The 15,871-nt window shown below is 47.0% G+C and overlaps 1 protein-coding gene across 1 annotated transcript in view; it reads right to left on the bottom strand.

Moving 5' to 3' along the window:
- Positions 1-4,910: 4,910 nt before the first annotated feature.
- LOC117360428 (unconventional myosin-X-like) overlaps positions 4,911-15,871 on the bottom strand; it is a 483,786-nt gene continuing 472,825 nt past the window's right edge. The window contains exon 41 of the mRNA XM_033944140.1: positions 4,911-5,100. Within this exon, the coding sequence (XP_033800031.1) occupies positions 5,008-5,100 (93 nt within the window). The 3' untranslated portion in view covers positions 4,911-5,007. The remainder of the gene's footprint in view (positions 5,101-15,871) is intronic.

Below are 15,871 nucleotides of genomic sequence, written 5' to 3'. Positions count from 1 at the left end.
GGAGCGGAACTGTCTGGCGGACAGGCTGAGTCGCTTACTACAGCCGCACGAGTGGTCTCTTCATTCTCAGGTCTTGTGCCAGGTGTTCAAGCGGTGGGGGACCCCTCATTTAGATCTGTTTGCTTCCCCCCTCAATCACAAACTGCCTCTCTTCTGTTCTCGGATGTACTCTCCGGATCGCCTCGAGGCAGATGCCTTCCTCCTCACTTGGAAGGGGAAGTTCCTTTACGCGTTTCCGCCTTTTCCTCTGATCTTGCGGATGCTGGTACATCTCAAGTCTACGCATGCCACTCTGATCCTGGTTGCTCCTCGGTGGCCTCGGCAGCCGTGGTTCTCCCTGCTTCTTCAACTCAGAGTCAGGGAGCCTCTACTTCTGCCTGTTTTTCCCTCTCTCTGCTGTCTCAGAGTCGGGGTTCGCTGTTGCATCCCAATCTGCAGTCTCTACATCTGACGGCTTGGTACCTTTCCACCTGACTTCTCTTCAGCTATCTCAGTCGGTCAGGGAGATTTTGGAAGCTTCTCGTAAGGTTTCGACTAGGCTCTGCTATTCTCAGAAGTGGACTAGATTCTCTTCCTGGTGTTCTTCACATCATCTGGAACCTGTGTCGGCCCCTGTGTCCTCGGTTCTGGAGTATTTGCTTCATTTGTCTTGCTCCGGTCTTAAGACAAATTCTATTCGGGTGCATCTTAGCGCGATTGCTGCCTTTCATCAGCAGCTTGATGGCAAGTCACTTTCTATCTATCCTTTGGTTTCTCGTTTCATGAGGGGTCTCTTGAATGTCCATCCTCCTCTCAAGCCTCCCCCGGTGGTTTGGGATCTCAATGTGGTTCTGGCTCAACTTATGAAACCTCCGTTTGAGCCTATGGATAAATCTCATCTCAAGTTCCTCACTTGGAAGGTGATCTTCCTACTTGCGCTCACTTCTGCTCGCAGGATTAGTGAGCTTCAGGCTCTGGTGGCGGATCCGCCTTTTACTGTATTCCATCATGACAAGGTGGTTCTTCGCACTCACCCCAAGTTTTTACCTAAGGTGGTGTCTGATTTCCATCTCAATCAGTCCATTATTCTTCCGGTGTTTTTTCCAAAGCCCCACTCTCATCCTGGCAAAGTGGCGCTTCACACTCTTGACTGTAAGAGGGCGTTGGCTTTTTATCTTCAACGCACTCAGTCTCATCGGAAGGTTCCTCAATTGTTTTTGTCCTTTGATCCTAATCGGTTGGGACGTCCTGTTTCCAAGCGCACCTTGTCCAAATGGTTGGTGGCTTGTATTTCTTTTTGTTACACTCAGGCTGGTCTCGCGCTGCATGGTCGGGTTACGGGGCATAAGGTCCGAGCAATGGCGGCTTCTGTCGCTTTCCTCAGGTCGACGCCTATTGAGGAGATTTGCAAAGCTGCCACTTGGTCTTCGGTTCACACTTTCACCTCACACTACTGTCTGGATGCTTTGTCCAGGAGTGATGGCCGGTTTGGCCAGTCGGTTTTGCGTAATCTGTTTTCTTGAATTGCCAACTTCCCTCCGTCCCTTTTTCAGTTAGCTTGGAGGTCACCCACATGTGAGACAAGCTGCCTGCTTGTCCTGGGATAAAGCACAGTTACTTACCGTAACAGGTGTTATCCAGGGACAGCAGGCAGATATTCTCGCAACCCTCCCACCTCCCTGAGGTTGGCTTCTTAGCTGGTTATATGAACTGGAGACCACGAGAAGGGGATGCGCCCTCTAGTGGAGCAGGAAGGCACGCATGCGTGGTGCAGCACAGCAAAATTGAATCTTCAATCAAGTTTGCTTGAAAAAGCTGTCCGCGTCGGGGTTCCGTAGATGACATCACCCACATGTACAGAATATCTGCCTGCTGTCCCTGGATAACACCTGTTACGGTAAGTAACTATGCTTTATTTGCTAAACATTTTGAAAACTAACTCGTGTATTTCAGTTTACTTTATTTATTTTTTAAATTTATTGTTAACTGCATCGAGCTTCCTTTGGTTGAAGACCTGGTATATAAGTTTAAGTTTTAGTTTAGAAAGGGTGGTAGATGCATGGAATAGTCTGGTGGTGGGGACAAAGACTTGTTTGAATTCAAGAAAATCATGGGATAGGCACATGGGATCTCCTAGAGCAGTGTTTCTCAATATGCGGTACTTGTGCCCTTAAGGGTACGCGGGCCGCTTGTTGGGGGTACGCAGCCTGGCCACCGCAGAGGATATTCCCTGCCCACCTGTCAAAGCCACAACCTGGGATCCCTCCTTGCAGCCCGCCCCACCCATTGAAGCTGAAGTCGCTGCCAGAGATCCCTGTCTGCCCTCCCGCCCATCCATCGAAGCTGATCCCTCCTTGCTTCCCACCCTACCCGCTGCCAGGGTTCGCCAGTCCTCCCTCCCTCCCAAAGCCGACCCACAGGCCTTCCCTCTGATATCAGAGCTGACGTTAGAGGAAAGCTTTTGGGTCATGGGGGGTGGGATTCCAGTTACCTCCTTGCTCATTCTGCCTCTGGTGGCTTGGGGGGACGTGCAGTAGGCAGCAGTTCACATGCTGCACGTAGTGGACCTGGAAACCTCTCCGATGTCGGGGCTGACGTCGGAGGTAAGGCTTGTGGGTCCAGCTACGTGAAGCGTGTAAATCGCTATCTGCTGCGCGTCCCCCGAACAAGCCGCTGAAGGCAGAACGAGCAGTGCAGTTCGAACAATTAAGGACAAAGGGAGAAAGGAATGGAGGGGAAGGATGGAGGAGTACAATTCTTGGACAATGGCTGGAAGGCAGGGAGGGGGAGGTGGCACTAACTCGACACAGAAGGAATTGTGGCATGAACATGGAACACAGAAGGGAGGAAGGGGGCCCTAACTTGGGACAGGAGGGAGGGAATAGAAAGGGCATCAATGTGTGGGTGAGAAGGAAAAGAAGAAAGAGGAAAATTGGGCATAGAGGAGAGTTAGAGATGCATGGGGAGAGAAAGATGAGAGGAGAAATGTTGGATATAGTGGTGGAGAGTAAACAGAGGGACAGATTGAAGGGGATGACCGGGGGAGGAATGTTGGACTTAGTGTTGGAAGATGTGACATGGTGCTGCAGAGGGGTGATAGAAGGAGAAATGGGGCTGGTGGATAGTAGTGAAAAATGTTGCACATGATCCGGGGGATATGAGAGGAAGAAAAGTTGGACTCATTGGAGGGATAGAGAGAGATGGTTGGGAAAGAGAATGAGGTCCGGAGGAGAGGAAACGTGCATGAGGCAAAAAGAATTGGACTCATGGAGAGAGAGAGAGAGAGATGGATGGGGAGGACAGAAAGGAGGGAAGGAGAAATGTCACACTTGGGAAGTGTAAAAAGAGTAAAAAGTTGAACTCATGGAGGGAGGGAGAGAGATATTGGTTGGGGGAGGGAATGAGGACTGGAGGAGAGGAAGCGTGCAGGAGGCAAAGAGAAAGATGTTGGACTGGTGGAAAGAAGGGAGATATGTTAGATGTGGCAGTAGAGAGAATAGGAGAGATGCACCCTGGACCTCTCTTTCCCCACTACCTTTGCAGCAAGAGAGGGAATGAAAGGACAGTGAGAAAGAGAGGGAGACATGTTGCCAATGGGGGTGGAGGAGAGAGGAATAAAAGGGACTCATGAAAGGACAGAGATTTTGGTCTGGGAAAGTGAGTGATGTCCAAAGCATGCAGGAGGCAGAAACAAAAGAAATATTGGATGCACAGTCAGAAGGAAGTACAACCAGAGACTCATGAATCACCAGACAACAAAGGTAGGCAAAATGATTTTATTTTCAATTTTGTGATCAAAATGTGTCAGTTTTGAGAATTTAAATCTGCTGTCTATATTTTGCACTATATTTGTGTGTTTTTCTATAGTTGTTACTGAGGTAACATTGCATATTTTAAAGGCTTCTGCCTTGACCTCTAGGGAAAAAAAAACTGTACTGTACAGACTTGCACGGTCTGTGTCCCATATGTGATGATTTGGTGTAGGATTGGGTTGGGGAGAGCATCAATGGGAATTCTACTAACTTGGAACATGAGGATGTTACTGGCCAGACTTTATGATAGATATCCTGCAAACAGGATGGTTGGATAGGCTGGAGTGAGCTTGGACGGCAACTTCAGCATTTGGAACCAAGGACAATACCAGGTGGACTTTACAGTCTATGACCCAGAAATATCAAAGAAGAGAAGTTAATTTAATCATGTATTTTTAATGGATATAACTAATGGGCAGACTGGATGGACCGTTCAGGTCTTTATCTGCTGTCATTTACTATGTTACTATAAATGATGATTAGCATTTTCTCAATGTACAGTGTGCTTTCTGTTTTGGTTTTTTTTTTTTTTAATTTTGTGGTTACCTTTATGTATTAAGATTATATTATGGGTATATGAAAAATGGATGGAAGAAATTGCATTACAATTAGTACTATTATTATGGGGGTGGAGTCAGGGGCAGAGCTTGGGCGGGGGTACTCGGTTGGTATTCGTTAGGCTTAGGGGGTACTTGGCTTAAAGAAGTTGAGAAATGCTGTCCCAGAGAGAGGAAGAGATAATGGGTTACTGCAGATATGCAGACTGGATGGGACATTTGGATTTTATCTGCCATCATGTTTCTGTGTTTCTATAAAGTTTTTCTAAATATTAGAACTATGAGACAGGGTTTTGTTTGGGCCAATGTAATAATGGTATAGCACTACTTAATGTATATAGATTTAGACAAGTCCTTGCCTGAAAGAGCTTTACTTCTCAGTACCTCAGTTTCTCCTTCTGGTGTAACATCTTTGAATTGTGCCATCTCAAATTTTCAAATGTGAGTGTATCATCCTAATGATTTCCCAGGCATGAAGGTGTGGTTCTTTGGTGTACATTAGTTCATCAGTTTCAGAGAACAAGAGCTCTTGGGAATGAGAATGGGAAGCAGGAACGCTGCAGAGTGTTCTTTTCTAAAGTTTAAGTAGCCGTAAAAGTCTTTGCTGATCTTCAGTGCCATCAAATATGTTCCCACACTGGGCTTTATGAAGAGTCCAATCACCTGGCCCAGCAGGTCACAGATGTCATTCTGCAGTGCTTCTTTACAATCATGCTGATATATGTTTTCATGATATTTGTAATCTCTCCCACCTGAGCACATGAAAAGAAAACAGGAAAATCAGACCTTTTTCTAATATCAGTACTATAGAATTTAGTTACGGTAAATTCTTTATTGAAATGAACCTCTCAAATAAATACCACACCAAGCATCCAACTCCTAAAGTAACATCAACACATTTGTAACCCCCTTTGTTACACGTATGCTGGAAAGGGGTTCACAAAATTAATTTTATTTTGTAAGGACCAGAGCTGGGACCAACTTATCAGCTGGAGTCCCACCTCAAGCAAGCACCAGACAATCCACTCTCTTTGAACAATGCACAGACCACACCAGTAAGTCTAAAACAAAGGCCTACTTGATTTCTTCTTAGTGAAATAAGCAGAAGGTTTTAGATTTGTTAAGAACTGGGTGACATATGGGGGAAGGTGGAGCCTATTCCGCAAAGATGGGCTCCACCAGAACCAGGCTGCTGGCATCAACATTTAAAAAGGAGAGAGAGCAGTTTTTAAACTAGAAATGGGGGGAAGGCTGGCAGTTAAGTTGCTGCTTGATATACTGCCTATAGCATCCTAAGCGGTTTAAATTAAAACATTAAAAATTCTATACAAGGAAGGAAAATACAAACTTTTTTTTTTTAAAAGGATAAAAGGGGAGACTTCACATGAGATGGTAGGAGAACTGTGAGGGCCATATTGCTTCAAAAATAAAGAGTATGGGGAAAGGAAAATACATTAAGCATGAGCTAAACTAAAGACATAATCTTAGGCTATATGGTAAAAGCATCTCTGAAAAGAGAGGGTTTTGGGGAGAAACAAGATGGCGACGAGAGCAGATGCCTGAGAGGGAGGCTCCCTCTCTTGTTCTCGGCCGGCGTTGCTTTTTCTTTTTTGAATTAGCAGTTCTCTTACCTTAGCATGGGTAAGAGAAAAGGAGCCCTTCGCGGCAACCCTCCAGCGGCGGTAGCAGCACCGCGTCTGGTGCAGTCCACAATCGAGGAAGCCTTGGCCCGCTCGGGCGAATCTGCGGTGGCTACTTCAGGGGCGAGCCCAAATTCGTCGGGCGAACTCAGCTGGCAGTTTTGGGCGATGTTAAGCCCGGAACAGAGGCAGCCACCCCCACAACCTGGAAGCAATGCAGTTTCGGGAGTTCCTGAGGCATCAAGACCCGGGAGGAGTCTTTGATCCTCAGTGAAGGAGGGCTGGTAGCTCCAAGTACATCTGGAGCCGAAGAAGAAGCTGTAGCACACCGACAGCTTACCCACACTGCAGGAGAGGAGAGAGGAGCTTCGGGAGGAAGTAAGATCACTTTTGGGGTGTTGGAGAAGCCTAAGGTAATTGATATGGAGGCTTTATGGCAGGCCATTTCAGTTATGGACGCTAACCTCAAAATGTCCTTTTCCACTTTAAATACTGACTATGGGACTATCCATTCTAAAGTGGAGCAACAGGGTTTGGCCCTTAAAAATTTAAGTGAGAAAATAGAAAAACAGGAGTCAAGAATTTGTGAAATGGAAACATTGGACTTGGAATTAGTAAAAGAAAGAACATTTATTGCTAGAAAAATGGAAAGTTTCGAGAACCAATTAAGGAAAAACAACTTGAGATTCCTAAATTTTCCAAAATGTCCCTTAATTTCACCAATGGAGATGGCAAGAAAGTATTTTAAGGAAATTTTGCTTATTCCTGTTGAAAGTTTGCCACCTATTGTTAGAGCTAATTACTTTCAAATTAAGAGACCTGTGGAAGTTTCCACTCCTAATGAGATTCAAGGGACTAACAATGAAAATATGAACTGAAAAGAGAGGGTTTTTAAGCCAGATTTGAATTTAGAGGCATTTAATTCTTGTCTCGGGTGCAATGGAAGACAATTCCAGAGTATGGGGGCAACAACAGAGAAAATTGTCTTTCGGGTTGAATCGTAAAATATCTGTCGACCAGAAGGAATTGATAATAGCTGTTATTGTGCTGACTGTAACAATCCAGGCCATGTATATGGAAACAAGGAATCTATCTTTCAGCTTGTTCTGAGATCGGGGCAGGCAGAGGAGGAGAGGGCTGAGGAGAGAAGCAGAAGGCAGAACAGAGGAGACACGTGGAGGCAGAAGGGAAGGAGCAGGAGAGAGACAGAGGGTGAGGGGCTGAGGCGAGAGTTAGCTCCGCCCACTCCCTGACATCACCGGCAGCAGACCCGGAGCTCCCCCTTAAAAGAGGAGGGGCTAAGGATCGCAGATCAGCTTGCTTTCAGCTTGTTCTGAGATCGGGGCAGGCAGAGGAGGAGAGGGCTGAGGAGAGGAGCAGAAGGCAGAACAGAGGAGACACGTGGAGGCAGAAGGGAAGGAGCAGGAGAGAGACAGAGGGTGAGGGGCTGAGGCGAGAGTTAGCTCCGCCCACTCCCTGACATCACCGGCAGCAGACCCGGAGCTCCCCCTTAAAAGAGGAGGGGCTAAGGATCGCAGATCAGCTTGCTTTCAGCTTGTTCTGAGATCGGGGCAGGCAGAGGAGGAGAGGGCTGAGGAGAGGAGCAGAAGGCAGAACAGAGGAGACACGTGGAGGCAGAAGGGAAGGAGCAGGAGAGAGACAGAGGGTGAGGGGCTGAGGCGAGAGTTAGCTCCGCCCACTCCCTGACATCACCGGCAGCAGACCCGGAGCTCCCCCTTAAAAGGGGAGGGGCTAAGGATCGCAGATCAGCTTGCTTTCAGCTTGTTCTGAGATCGGGGCAGGCAGAGGAGGAGAGGGCTGAGGAGAGGAGCAGAAGGCAGAACAGAGGAGACACGTGGAGGCAGAAGGGAAGGAGCAGGAGAGAGGCAGAGAGTGAGGGGCTGAGGCGAGAGTTAGCTCCGCCTACTCCCTGACATCACCGGCAGCAGACCCGGAGCTCCCCTTTAAAAGGGGAGGAGCCAACGGTGCACAGCCGTTCGGCGCGCGGCAAAGGCGCTCGCCTTAGCGAGAGCGCCTTTGCGAAGGAGCCCAGGCAGCCCAGCAGCAAAAATCTAACTAAGGTACATTTCTTCTCTTCTCACTCTTCTCTCTCTCTACTCTTTCAGCTAGCTGTGCGCCAGGCACCACCCATACGCACCGTGGGACATAGGAACAGGATAGAAGAAATGGAGGCAGTAGGAGCCCAGCAGAGCTACCCAGTATACTGCATCGAATGTCATATGTATGACTACCTCCCCTCTGGGAGGCGGGCGTACATATGCAGTCGATGCCAGGAACTGGATAGCCTGAGGAAGGAGGTCAGGAGACTGCAGGTTCGAGTACAGGAACTGGAGGGACTCTGCACCATAGAGGAGCAGTGCTGGGCAACGGAAGACAACGCCAGAGAGGACCACATCACAGAACAAGTTAGGGAACTCGAGAAGTTCATCGAGGAGGCCTGCAGGATGGTGGAGGCACAGGACCACAAGCACATCAGGAGGGAACTAACAGACGGACGACAAAATGCACCAGACGCCATGGGAGTAGGACCTTGCGGAGAATCTGGACAGGCAGATGAGAAGGAGACCCGACAGAACCCGGAGGAGGGACTAGAGGACTGCACCACCGATACAGACCTGAGACCAGAGAGACAGTTGAGGAAGGGGAGATCTGCTATCGTGGTGGGAGACTCAATCCTGAGAGGAGTGGACAGTCACATAGCTGGAGGGAGAGAGGACCGTCTAGTGACATGTCTCCCGGGGGCAAGAACGAAGGACGTCACCGACAAAATCGAGAGGATCCTGGAAGGGGCCGAGACGGAGGAGACAGCTGTAGTAATCCATGTTGGAACCAACGACGTCAGCAGGAGGGACTACAACAGGACTGCACTAACCGATCAGTTCAGGATCCTGGGGAGGAAACTGAAACTGAGGGCAAGGAAGTTAGCCTTCTCAGAGATCCTGCCAGTACCTAGAGCGGACGCAAGGAGGCAGAGCGAACTACAAGCAATAAACGGTTGGCTCAGGAGATGGTGTGAGGAAGAGGGTTTCCTTTTTGCACAGAACTGGACAACTTTCCTGGGAAAGAATAAGCTCTACAAGAGAGACGGACTGCACCTGAGCACGACTGGGACAAGGATGCTGGCACGCAACGTCCAGAGCGTCATTGATTTGTCTTTAAACTGAGGAAGAGGGGAAAGCCGACAGTTGATCTGACACATCGGACAAAAGTATCAAGTAAGGATACTGAGCAGGGACATTGTAAAAGAGGGCTGGGGACTGAGTGGGAACTTTTGGGAAAAGGACCTAAGGATACAACACAGGGGCCCAGGGCCAAGGACATAGAGCAAGGACATTGTAAAAAAGGAATCGGGACTGAGAGGGAACTTTTGGAAAAAGAACCTAAGGACGCAATGCAGGGGACCCGGGCCAAAGATATTGAGCAAGGACACTGTAAAAGAGGGTTCAGGTCTGAGTGGGAACTTTTTGAAAAAGGACCTAAGGGAGAATTGCAGGGGTCTAGTGCACGAACAAAACTGGCAAGCAGCACTAATAGAGAACAACGGAATCCAGAGAGACAACCAAAAACAGGGGAACAGGCTGAGGACGAAACAGACACACCACAGGAGGAGGATGACCGAGACGAGGCTTGGGGTCTGGCAACTCACGAGGGGGCCAGGAGTGCCAAACCACGAGGAAAAACAGCAAGAAAGGCGAACAAACGGGACTTACTTTGCCTATACACTAATGCTAGGAGCCTAAGGGCTAAAATGGGAGAGCTGGAAATCCTAGCCAACAAAAAGGGCCTAGACATAATTGGAGTCACAGAAACGTGGTGGACTGATGACAATGAATGGGATATGGCTTTACCAGGATTCAAACTCTACAGGAGAGATAGGTCACACAAAAAGGGTGGAGGAATAGCGCTATATATAAAAGATTCCATACCTTCAACCAGGATGGAAACAACAGTAAGGGCAGACGACTTGGAATCACTATGGGTTAAGCTACCAGGAGGAACTGGAGCAGACATAAAATTGGGTCTGTACTATCGCCCACCTGGACAAACGGAAGAAATCGACCAGGATCTGGAGGCTGAACTGAGGCAGGTATGCAAAAGCGGAAGGGTGGTGGTGATGGGGGACTTCAACTACCCGGGAATAAACTGGAATATCGGGCACCCAAACTGCATGAGGGAGACCAAATTCCTGGAGGTCACGAGGGATTGTTTCATGGAACAGCTGGTCACGGAACCAACACGAGGTGATACCACTCTTGACCTAATCCTCAACGGACTAGGGGGACCCGCTAAGGAGGTGGCGGTACTAGCCCCACTAGGAAACAGCGATCACAACACGATCCAGTACAGGCTGGAAATTGGATCATCAAAGGTAAAAAGAACTACAATGACTGCACTTAACTTCAAAAAAGGGAAATATGATGCCATGAGGAAAATGGTGAGAAAGAAACTCAACGACAGCGCAAGGAAGATGGACTCCGTAGAAAATGCCTGGGCCCTACTCAAGGGCACAGTGCACGAAGCACAGAACCTGTGCATCCCCAAGTACAGGAAAGGGTGCAAAAAAAATAGAACAAAAAACCCAGTGTAGATAACAAATGCAGTAAAAAAGGCGATAAGTGACAAGAAAGCATCATTCAAAAAATGGAAAAGGACAAAACAGAGGAGAACCAAAAGGAACACAAAAAACACAAAAAGGATTGTCATCGAGTGGTTAGGAAAGCAAAAAAAGAATATGAAGAGAGACTGGCAGGGGAAGCAACAAACTTCAAATCATTCTTCAGGTTCGTTAAGGGGAAGCAACCAGCAAGGGAGGAAGTGGGACCCTTGGATGATGGGGACAGAAAGGGAGTGGTAAAAGAGGAAAAGGAGATAGCTGACAGGCTAAATAAGTTCTTCACGTCAGTTTTCACAAGGGAGGACACAACCAACATTCCGGAGCCCGAGGAGATCGTAAAAGGAGAGCAGGATGAAAATCTGGTCCAGCTAGAGGTGAGCAAGGTGGATGTCCTCAGGCAGATAGACAGACTAAAGAGCGACAAATCGCCAGGTCCGGATGGCATTCACCCAAGGGTACTCAAGGAATTAAGGAACGAAATAGCTGAGCCACTTCGACAAATATGCAACCTATCCCTAAAAACTGGAGAGATTCCAGAAGACTGGAAAATAGCAAATGTCACGCCCATCTTCAAGAAAGGCTCAAGGGGAGACCCAGGAAACTTCAGGCCGGTGAGCTTGACCTCGGTCCCGGGAAAGATGATGGAAGCACTGATTAAAGACAGCATCTGGGAACACATCGACAACTATGGGCAGCTAAAGTCGAGCCAGCATGGCTTCTGCAAGGGCAGGTCATGCCTCACAAACTTATTATACTTCTTTGAGGGGGTAACCAGCCAGGTGGATAAAGGGGAATCCATAGATATCATTTACCTTGACTTCCAAAAAGCCTTCGACAAGGTGCCACATGAAAGACTACTAAGGAAGCTATGGAACCATGGGGTGCAAGGGGAGGTCCACCGATGGATCAAAAACTGGCTGGCGGACAGAAAACAGAGGGTTGGAGTAAAGGGACATTACTCAGACTGGCAATGGGTCACGAGCGGAGTTCCACAGGGGTCGGTGCTGGGACCGCTCCTATTCAATATATTCATTAACGACCTGGAGGCAGGAACAAAATGTGAGGTTATTAAATTTGCGGATGACACCAAACTATATCGCAAGGTCAATAACATGGAGGACTGCGAAGATCTCCAAAAAGATCTGACAACACTGGAAAAATGGGCCAAAAAGTGGCAAATGAGTCTCAACATAGGGAAATGCAAGGTCATGCATATAGGGAAAAAACCCCCGATGTTCACTTACAAAATGGGGAGATCAGCGCTAGGGGTGAGCGACCTTGAAAGAGACCTGGGAGTGATGGTAGATACAACATTGAAGGCATCGGCGCAGTGTGCCACGGCCTCAAGGAAAGCAAGCAGAATGTTGGGTATCATTAAGAAGGGTATCATGACCAGGACAAAGGAAGTCATCCTGCCACTGTATCGTGCTATGGTGCGCCCACACCTGGAGTACTGTGTTCAGTTCTGGTCGCCGTACCTCAAGAAGGACATGGAGGTACTTGAGAGGGTCCAGAGAAGAGCAACTAAGCTAATAAAGGGCATGGAGGAACTCTCATATACTGACAGACAGAAAAAGCCAGGGCTTTTCTCCCTGGAAAAGCGGAGACTTAGAGGAGACATGATAGAAACCTTCAAGATCATGAAGGGCATAGAAAAAATAGACAGGGACAGATTTTTCAAATTAAGGGGATCAATAAGTACAAGGGGGCACTCAGAGAAATTGAAAGGGGAGAGGTTTAGAACAAACGCCAGGAAGTTCTTTTTCACACAGAGGGTGGTGGATACATGGAACGCGCTACCAGAGGATGTGATAAACAGGAGCACGCTACAGGGGTTCAAAGAAGCTTTGGATAGGTACTTGGAAGACAAAGGGATTGAGGGGTACAGATAAGAGTAGAGGTAGATTATAGGGATGGGATTAGAGGTAAGTTACAAAATTAATCAGTGACCACTGTTCAGGCACTAGGCCTGATGGGCCGCCGTGGGAGCGGACCGCTGAGCAAGATGGACCTCTGGTCTGACTCAGCGGGGGCAACTTCTTATGTTCTTATGTTCTTATCTAAGAAGATTGGAGAGTGGACTGTTAGTACTTTAAAGGTAATGAACAGAATTTTAAATATTATGTGATGAGAGGTAGGCAACCAATGTGCCTTCTGTAGAAGAGGAGTGACCTGATCATATTTTTTAGCTTTGTAAATAATTTTCAGAATTATTTGGAGTCTTCTAGTTTCCTTCTGAGTCACTCCCTGGTGGTGATGAGTCAAAACCGCATAAGACAATAGCACGCGGACAATGTCGGGCAGACAATCACACGCAGGATGTCAGCACACTGGAATGAAACACTATTTTAAAGTGCTCCGAGGGGGGGAATTACAGTAATCAAGCTGTGAAATTACAAGTGAATGTATGAGGATATTAAGTGATTTGGGATCCAAGAGGGTGGAGTGGGACCGAATCACCCTAAGCTTAAAAAAGCATTTTAGAATTACAGCACTGATTTGTTTATGAAAGCAGTTTATCATCTAGAATCACCCCCACGATTCGGGACAAGGTATCTTTAAAAGACAGAGCATCCTGATAGTGAGATTGCAGTACAGGCCGCAGTAGACCAGGTTTCCTTAAATTCAGAGTAGGCTGATTTTAAAGATTGCAAATTATCTATGCCAACTGCTGAGCAAATTGTAAATAGATATGACAAACACTGTTTAAAATGTCTGTGTGCAAATGCCAGAAGCCTAAGAAACAAACTGGGAGAGTTAGAATATATTGCACTAAATGAAAAGATAGATATAAGAACATGAGTTAACACCTCCCAGCAGTATTTGTGTAGTTTTTCAATGACAAGTGGAAGCTCCATCTTCTCCACAGCCAAAATAATTTCGACAAGCTCAATCAAAAGTCAAACAAATGATGATTTTTGCTTATGATCATGAAGGCATCATCATTACAGACAAAGTTAAGAACATAAGCATCGCCTCTGCCGAGTCAGACCACAGGTCCATCGTGTCCAGCAGTCCGCTCCCGCGACGGCCCCCCAGGTCAGTGACCTGCAAATGATCCTGTTTTGAAGACATTTTGACCTGTATAGTACCCCCTCTATCTATATCCCTCAATCCCCTTTTCCTTCAGGAACCTGTCCAACCCCTTCTTGAAACCCGAAATCGTACTCTGCTCCACCACCTCCTCTGGAAGTGCATTCCAGGCATCCACCACCCTCTGAATGAAGAAGAACTTCCTAGCGTTTGTTCTGAATCTGTCTCCCTTCAATTTTCTTGAGTGCCCTCTTGTCCTTGTTTCCCCTGCCAGTCTGAAGAATGTGACCCTCTTTACCCTCTCTATACCTTTTATGATCTTGTAAGTTTCTATAATGTCCCTTCTAAGTCTCGGTTTTCCAGGGAAAAGAGCCCCAGTTTCTCCAGCCTCTCGGCATATGGAAGGTTTTCCATGCCTTTTATCATTTTCGTTGCTCTTCTTTGGACTCTCTCAAGTGTCGCCATATCTTTCTTAAGGTACGGCGACCAGTATTGAACGCAGTATTCCAGATGAGGGCGCACCATCGCCCGATATAACGGCAAGATAACTTTTTTGGTTCTGGTAGTGATTCCTTTTTTGATAATGCCCAGCATTCTGTTCGCCTTCTTTGAGGCCGCTGCGCATTGTGCCCCCGGCTTCATTGTTTGGTCCATCAGAACCCCCAAGTCCTTTTCTAGGTTGCTTTTGCCCAATACCATCCCCCTCATGCTATAGTTGTACATCGGGTTTCCTTTCCCTATGTGCAAGACTTTGCATTTCTCTACATTGAAGCACATTTGCCATTTATTTGCCCATTCACTCAGTTTGTTCAGGTCCCTTTGTAGCTCTTTACATTCCTCAACAGTTCTAACCCAGCTGGAGAGTTTTGTGTTGTCCGCAAATTTTATAACCTCGCACTTCGTCCCTGCTTCTAGGTCATTAATGAATATATTGAACAGCAGTGGTCCTAGCACTGACCCCTGCAGGACACCGCTTGTAACTGCTTCCCATTCCGATTAGTGTCCCTTTACTCCCACCCTCTGCCTCCTGTCCTTCAGCCAATTACAGATCCATCTGTGCACGTCTCCTTCCACTCCGTGGTTCCACAGTTTTCTTAGCAGGCGCTCATGGGGTACCTTGTCGAAGGCTTTTTAGAAGTCCAGATATATGATGTCTATGGGGTCACCATGGTCCAATTGTTTGTTTATCCTCTCGAAGAAGCACAGTAGGTTCGTTTGGCAAGTTCTTCCTTTACAGAAACCATGCTGGCTGGTTCTCATCAGATTATTTCTCTCCACATGCTAATCGATGCTGTCTTTGATTAAAGATTCAGCCATCTTCCCTGGAACTGAGGTTAAGCTCACTGGTCTGTAGTTCCCCGGGTCGCCTCTGGATCCCTTTTTGAAGATAGGTGTAACATTCGCTATCCTCCAGTCCTCCGGGATTACCCCTGTTTTCAAAGATAGGTTGCAGGTCTTTAGTAGTAACTCTGCTATTTCATCTCTGAGCTCCTTCAGTATTCTCGGGTGGATTCCATCCGGTCCCGGTGATTTGTCTGTTTTTAATCTATCTATCTGTTTGAGTACGTCTTCGAGGCTCACCTCTATTGACAATAGTTTTTCCTCTTAGTCCCCCTTGAAGGTTTTTTCTGGATTCGGCATGTTGGATGTGTCCTCTTTCGTGAAGACTGACGAGAAGAACTTGTTTAATCTGTCCGCCACCTCCTTTTCCTCTTTTACCACTCCCTTCCTGTCTCCCTAATCCAGGGGTCCCACTTCCTCCCTCGCTGGTTGTTTTCCCTTCATATATCGAAAAAATGGTTTAAAGTTCCGTGCCTCCTTGGCAAGTCTCTCCTCATACTTTTTTTTCCACTGTTCTCATGCTTGCACACACATGGAAGGACATCCAATTTTGTTACATACAATTTGTTTAAACAATTGACATTGTTAACTGTTTAATCTCGCCCACTATGCTGTACCGCTTAGAAAGCTACTTGTTTAGCATATTTAATGCTGTTCGCTAAATGTGTTTGTACCATCCTTGTTTTGTATTATTATAAAATACTAATAAACAAACCTTGACTAAAAAAAAAAAAATAAACGGCCATGAATATCCAATCGCCAAAACCATAAAAATACTGGGCATCACTCTAGATACTCACTTAACCATGACTGACCATACAAATCTACTAGTGAAGAAATGCTTTTACATGCTGTGGAAGCTAAGGACTATTA

Source organism: Geotrypetes seraphini, chromosome 5, assembly GCF_902459505.1.
Source record: "Geotrypetes seraphini chromosome 5, aGeoSer1.1, whole genome shotgun sequence".
Taxonomy (NCBI): domain Eukaryota; kingdom Metazoa; phylum Chordata; class Amphibia; order Gymnophiona; family Dermophiidae; genus Geotrypetes; species Geotrypetes seraphini.
Note: the sequence above shows the minus strand (reverse complement) of the source record. Positions and strands in the feature narration are given on the sequence as shown.